The 7,273-nt window shown below is 37.5% G+C and overlaps 2 protein-coding genes across 2 annotated transcripts; one reads left to right on the top strand and one right to left on the bottom strand.

The window, feature by feature from the left end:
• Positions 1–4,256: 4,256 nt before the first annotated feature.
• Positions 4,257–5,300, bottom strand: EAH_00056810 (hypothetical protein, conserved; the record flags this gene model as incomplete). The annotated part of the gene is made up of 3 exons (XM_013397507.1): positions 4,257–4,439; positions 4,724–5,061; positions 5,126–5,300. 3 exons carry the CDS (start codon positions 5,298–5,300, stop codon positions 4,257–4,259), a joined length of 696 nt encoding a protein of 231 aa, XP_013252961.1.
• Positions 5,301–6,256: 956 nt separating this feature from the next.
• EAH_00056800 (hypothetical protein, conserved) lies at positions 6,257–6,942 on the top strand (the record flags this gene model as incomplete). Its single annotated transcript, XM_013397506.1, has 2 exons — positions 6,257–6,763; positions 6,904–6,942. The coding sequence occupies 2 exons, from the start codon at positions 6,257–6,259 to the stop codon at positions 6,940–6,942; spliced, it is 546 nt and encodes a 181-aa protein (XP_013252960.1).
• Positions 6,943–7,273: the final 331 nt, after the last annotated feature.

Genomic DNA, 7,273 nt, shown 5'->3' with positions numbered 1-7,273 from the left:
GCACCGACAAAGATGCTCCAGAGCCGTCTGCAGGCCTGAGAAGCGAAGAATAGAAATAAGTAAAACAAATAAATGAACAAGTACAGCGAATAAGATAAATATTAAATTGTTGAAATCAAGCAAATATATACTAAGGCAACGAACCCAACGAGGCGTCTGCAGTGAATCTTTTTGCGTGAAGTGTTTGAATTGTTGTGCTTGGAAATAATTTGATTATTTGAATTTCTGTTTTCTTCGTCTCTGTCTCCTAAAGTTGTTGTTTTCCTCTTTATTTCCTTCGCTTTCAGCGCCTCCATCTGAAATGCAAAAAAAATTAAAATATATTAAAGTTTGAATGTTTGGGCTGCCATTTATTTTTCTTTTTGTTGTTATTCTTATGTTGAATTTAGATATTATAATTGTTTCTTTAGAGGATTAAGTTGAAATTGTTTCATGCTAATACTCTTGTTAAGTTTAAACAGCATAATTGTTTCTCTTAATACGTGAATTAAGGGTGTATTTAGATCTTGTCTTCTTTATTTATTTGCCTTTAGAGTATATACTGCATGCGCACCTGGCCTCTCAATTCTTTCATTTCTTCTTCGTGTTGTAAACGCAGACATTTAATTTGCTTCCGGAAATTCTCGTCGCTTATCGCAAGCTGAAAATAAATAATATAAATAAATAAATTTTAAAAATATAAATAAATAAAAACAGCGCCATCATTCAAAGCGTTTAAGTGGCAGTCTGTCTACGATTCTTATCTAAGGGCAGCTGACAGCCTTATATATATATATATATATATATATATATAGCTGTTATTATATATGTGTATATATGCACATATATATACATATGTATATATAACATGAACACCATTTGTTATGTATAAACCTAATTTGAATTTTAATTTACCTCTTCGCCTGCGATTTCTTTCCTCTTTGCGGAGTTTGTTTGATTTAATTCTTTCATTAATTGGCTCCACTTGACTTGAATTTGTTGGTGGAGACGAAGAAAGAAGCAAAATGATGAAAAGAAAGAAATGAATTTAAACGAATTTAAAATGCACCTCTTTCCTTCTCTAGCTCTGTCTCCTTTTCCTTGTCGAAGGCATCTCTAAGCTGAAGGAGATCCTCAATAAGAAAAGATAAATACAATAATAAATATAAATAATTCTTATTCAGTGTTGCAGCTCGGCAAATGCACGCACTCTAAATAAAGTCGTCTATCATTACATACCTTCTTTGCCTTCTCCGCAGCCTCTTCTTTCGCTGCTTTTATTCTTTCTTTGGTTTGTTCAATATTCTTTTCGTTGTTTTCTCTTGTTGCTTCAAGTGTGCTGAGCAGCAACTCCCTTTAATTATAAAGAGAAATAAAGTATGATAATTTTACCCAAGACAAAACTTAGAAGTAAATTCAAATTAATGCTGACCTCCGCTTGGCTCCGCTTTTGCTGTCTTCCAGCTGTTGACGCGCTGCAGATATACTCTTCTCCAACGAGACGCACTCTGAAAGGCATAAATAAATGTTTAAATAAATGTATCAATTGCAAGCTTTTTTGCAGAAACAAATGCAAACAGAAGTATTAATAACTGCATCAATCACGCGCTTTGTTTCATTAAAAAGGAGTTTAACAAATGAAGTAAATGCATACATTGGCTTATTAGAAAACAAAATGCATTTTTACATGAATGCACAGACACACACACATGCAACAAATAAATAGATAAATAAATGCATGGACTGCAAATCATGTCGTACTGGGAAACAGAAACAAATGCAAAACAAATAAATGTTAATCACAAACTTTCTTGTATTAACAAACACAAGAGAAGCATAAAGAAATGCATTAAGCCCCAGCTCCGCCGCATTAAACAACACAGATAAACGCACAAATAAATGCATTAGCCACACGTGCTGCTGAACAAACAAAGCAGAAACAAAGCATAAAAAACTGCATTAATCACACATATTATTGTATTAACAAGAATAGATGTTCATGTGTATATGTTTGTTGCAGAGAGACAAACAAAACAGTGAATTTACTTCATCAACTTCATTTTAACATTTGAATTTAATTAATATTAACTTTTACAAAACTCACCCTCCTCCATTTCAATTTGTTTGGCCTTCGCTTCTTCTTCCACCTTCAACGTAGCAGACAGAGCAGCCCGCAAGCTGGAGAGCTGCAAAAGAAGAAATAAATAATTAATAAAAGAAAACGTAGAGAAGGAGTTGTACTAATCGCATGCACAGCATGCAACTACGTATCATTCACAAACTCTACTAAAAAGATCGCTGGCTTTAGATATGCCTCTTAGTTAATAAAAAGCTCAAAGTGATAACGTATTGAATTCATAAGGCTAAACCACGTATTTTCATATTACATTCATATATTCATTCTTTCATAGTAATGATACACCAGTAGGAATGATAATGCATGGGTAGTAATAATGCATCGACATGCTAAAAGCAACAATACCTCTATTCTAAACTTGCATTCATAATAATGATGCATTAGCAATAATAATGTAACAAAACTTCATCCATCAACAACGAGAAAAGTAAATGAACATAAGGCATTAGTAATAATAACACTCCAATAATAATAGTAGTAAAAAGACATAAACAACAGTAATCATGCATTGAAAACAGTAAGAAAAACTAAATAATAATAATAATAATAATACAACTTACCCTTTCTGCTGCTCCTTTGGTTGCAGTTGCGGCGACTTCAGCTGGCGATGCTTCGACACGATAATAAATTTGCATTTCTTCTAAAAACATAAAAATTTGGTTGGCCTGCAGCAGAAGAAATATAAATAAATTCTTTTCACGAAGTACAGTGAGCAGGCCAAGCTTAGGAAGAGACTTTTAATACACTTAGGGCTTCTATCTACCACGGCATAATATAAAACTATTATTTCTACACATATATTATAGATATAATGTATATGCTTGCTTGCAGGCGTATATATGTTATATATATATATATGCATTTAAATAAGGTTATGCATGTTTACATATTCATGTGAATGCTTAGAATGAATTTAATTTATTATTTGCGTTTAATGCGGGGCATCTGTTGCGTTTGTACGTCGATTTTGTGTTATTCTTGTTGTTTATTTCTACTCTATTATTATTCCTACAACAAAATGCTTTTTATGATTTATAATAATAACATTTTGAATTACTTTTTCTTGTGCTGTCTCCTTTGATTTGTTTTTCTTCTTCTCCACTGCCTGCAACCGCGAAGCTGCTGCCTCTGTTGCTGCGCGACAGCCAATGACTTCTTCTTTTAAGCAGCGAATTTGCTGCAGCAGATTTGCATGCATTTCTTCTGCCTTCGCCACCTTGCTGTTTGCAGTTTGTTCATTTTGTTGTTGTTGTCTGAGTGCATGCAACAAAGAAAGCAAAGAATATGCCTTTCCACTCACCTCATCTGCTCTCGTAACGCGGCTTCCTTCCTTTCAATCTGCAGGAGATGCTTCATTATTTATGCTTCGTTATTTTAGTATTTTCAGATAAAGGTGTATGCATACATTGTATGTATGCATATACATATAAATATACAAATATATATATATACATGTACATATATATACATACATGTATGCATATATGTGTATATATAACGTTGAATATAAAATAATTAAAACGCACCAGTGATAGAACGCCAGGAAGCAGACGTTCGCTTTCGTCGATGCTCCGCACCAACTCTTCCCTTTGCTTTTGGACAGAAGCTAATGCCTACAGATCATGCCCATAGAGAACTGTTATCGCATATATATACATATATATATATATATACAGATGCAGTTATTTATCTACATGTAAGTGTCTTTTCTACGCATATATATATATATATCTGTACGGCAGAAGGCATGTAGAATATATTTGCATGCTGTTGAACGCATGCATGAGCATTTCAGGGAGGAAACGACATTTGTTTGGATGCGACAAGACAGTGTAGAAGAATAAAATAAACATTGTTTTTCTCTGTCTTTGCTTCAATTTACCTGATTTAATTCCTTCGTCTCCTCGTCAGTGGTGGATGTTTTAGATAAGAGGAGGTCAACACAAAACCCTTGACTGTCGAGTTGTGCTTTGAGCACTGCGAAAGCAGCTTCTTCTTTTCTATTCATTTCTATAAAATGGTTTATTTCTTTTTCAAGGGCTGCTGTCTCCTTCTGCAGCTGCGCCTCCATCGTGGAGTAGTTTTTCTCCTCCTGATGCTAAGGCGCAGATATTAACGCAGCGCTTATGCATTTTCTTTGTTATACTAATGTTATAAGCAAAGATATGCGCACAAGCTTATCCAAAGAAACCTTCTGGTCATTCAACCAAACCTCCTGGGCCTTTTGCATGCGCAGGAGGAGACCCTTCAATTCCTCGTTTGTACTTTGTTGTATTTTGCATTCGTTTTGAATTGCAAGGCAAATCTCGCGCCTCTGTTCAGCCTGTGTGAAACAGGGAATTAAATACATTTAAAATAATATTATAAAAACATAACCAAAAGTATGATATAACAAACAACGCACGCGTTCTTCAATGGGTCGCGTTGTAGACTCCACAAATAAACGCCCACTCTGTTTCTCCTCCGTGTTGTTTTTAATCGAGGTAATGGCTTCCTCTAGCTGCAGATAAAAAGGTAATTGTTAAGTATGAAAAGTAGTCAAGAGGAGATGTTTTCAATTATTTAGTTGCAGCTGCTTCCAATATGTACGTATATAGAAATTCCCACCTCTTTGTTCGCCTGCTTCCTTTCTGCTGCAGACTGGCGAAGAGTTGATATTTCGTGTTGTAGCCTGGCGTTTTCCTTGTCTGTGTTTCCTTTTCTTTCTGTAAGCTTTTCAAGCATTTTCGACACGCCCATGGCGCTCTGCATGAGCTCGTCGAGGGCTTTGCTAACGATAGGAAATGAATGCAGGCAGTCGGCGCGCAACGCTTCAGATAAATCAGAAAGAACGCCGAAAATGGGATCGCAGCGCTCGCTAACAGTGTAGATAAATTTATCCGCGATTTGGTGTTGTTGATTCGCCGCTTTTGAAAGCGTGTTGAGTCTGCCCTTGAGTGCACTAGCTACGAAAAGTTGAACGAGGAGGTAAAGCGGTAATGAAAAGGAAGCGACGTTAGTCTTTCTCACCGCGGATGCCATCTTGTGAAAGCTTTCGGAGCAAAATAAGAGCCTGAGGAGGAGCGGAAATATTCGCTGCTTTCCGCTCTTCAGCAGAACTTCTAATCCTCTTCCCAGTTAACGCCTGACCGAAACGCGGAGAATCCGCGCATTTGCGCTGCACTTCTTCACTGCTGACAATCATTTTACGGAAAAACAAGTCAAATGTACAATGGTACTTCAATTTAGTTACAGATCCCAGACAATCGGGGCAAAAAGGTCATGGAAACCGCTCTACTTATATTCAGGATATTCAGCGATCACCGGAATGGAGTACAGACACCTCAACCTCTTCAGGTTTATTGAAAACCACCCTCCCTACGCTTAGTAATAGACAGTATACTGCAAACTACTACGCGTTTTCTAGAATTATATTGTTGAATATTCTATCCTCCTCCACTTTTTGTGTTTACACGCCCCCTGGGAGGAGCTAGGCGATGAGTAGCAGGTCATTGCTTTGAATTCCAGTTTCCTCGCATTACTGAATGCCCCTTATTCATTAGCTAGACGAATTATGAAGCGCTAGGGTTTTCGTATATACCTCTTTGCACAATATTCGGGCTCTTAAGCCGTGGGCTCTGTTTCAGCCTCCAGAAGAAACTGGAGATGAAATCGGCAGCTAGTTTTTCCGTCTTTTCTTTTTCGTATGTGTTTTATTTGAACACAAGTCATTGTTTATTCAAGTTTTCTCCTCTAAGTGGCACAACACCCTATATATAACAAAGAGATCACGACGCAGCTACATAGCCAAACATGCTGTGGTAGGCCCTGAAGAAGTTGAAGCCCTTACAACAACGGTAAACAGGCTGTCTAGCGAAGCAGGCGGCATTTTGTCTTACTTGAGTTATATGGGTGGTTGTAAACCCTCATTAGTATTTGTTTCTTCGTCAAATGTTGCACCACTTGTGTGTTGAGTAATTATTCTAACCTGCAAAAATATTTGTCTTTGGCGTGCTGCATGCATGCGTTGTGTGTTTGAGTGTTTGTTACTTGTTTCATTGCGTCAGTTAACAATACCTTCCTCTCTTAATCTTCTTTTAGATTTATTTTCTGCTACATTTCCCTCATTTTGCTTCCCTTAAGGGCCCAGCCTCCATATCTATGGCAAACTTCGTTGCTGAGGGCCCCGAGCGAGCCGATGTCTCCACCAGCACCGCCGATTTAACTGCAGAGGAGATGCAGATATCATCGACTGAAGATGTAATGCCCACGCCTCAAACGCCAGCTCAAGCAGCAGCAACAGCAGCAGCAACAGCAGCAACAGCAGCAGCAGCAGCAGCAGCAGCAGCAGCAGTTAAGGATCCCGCTGCATATGCAGCAGCATCAGATGCAGCTTTAAACCCTCGTTTTCGCCTTGGCTTGGAGACAGGCCGTTGGTTTACAGGTAGTGGGGGCGATGTTTATGAATTGTTGGATGCCATCGGCTCAGGCAGTGCTTCTACTGTCTTTAAATGCAAAATCGTTGCTGCAGCAAATGCACCGCAGCAGCAGCAGCAGCAGCAGAAACATGCAGCAGAGGATACCATACTTGCTGTTAAGGCAATTGACTTAAAGGGGCTCCGCTTAAACCGAAACCTCGAAGAGGAACTCGGAAAACTGCGCAAGGAGGTGCGCTTCTGCTGCTGCTGCTGCTGCTGCTGCTGCTGCTTCGCCTCCTCTTTCAGTTTGCTGTATCCTGGTGTTGCTGCTGCTATTTTGCGTATTTATTACTTTGCAATATCTTCACTTACTCGTTTGTTTGCATGCAGTTGAGCAGCGTTGCTTCTGTTTTTGCATTTGGTTTGTAGACACGGAGGCATCTCTCCCCCCCTTACATTATAATTAAATTTAATGTTATAAATACGAAATAAAGTAAAATAATAAATATATTTAGACGGCCATTTAGTTGTTCTTGTTGTATTTGTTTCTGTCATCGAGGGAAAATAAAGATTTGGTGCATTCTTATATTACTAGAATTATTATTGTTGTTGACATTATTATTATATTAATATTTAGTATTATCGTTAGTATTATAATAATATCGTTATTATTATAATATTAATATTATTATTAAGTGCTAACAGAAATTTTAGTTTGTCCGCAGACTTAGCGCAATAATTTGGTGCGTTGATTTTTTTA

The sequence above is a fragment of the Eimeria acervulina genome, genomic scaffold (genome assembly GCF_000499425.1).
Source record: "Eimeria acervulina Houghton genomic scaffold, Eah_scaff1190, whole genome shotgun sequence".
Classification (NCBI taxonomy): domain Eukaryota; phylum Apicomplexa; class Conoidasida; order Eucoccidiorida; family Eimeriidae; genus Eimeria; species Eimeria acervulina.
This window is presented reverse-complemented; position numbering and strand designations above follow the sequence as displayed.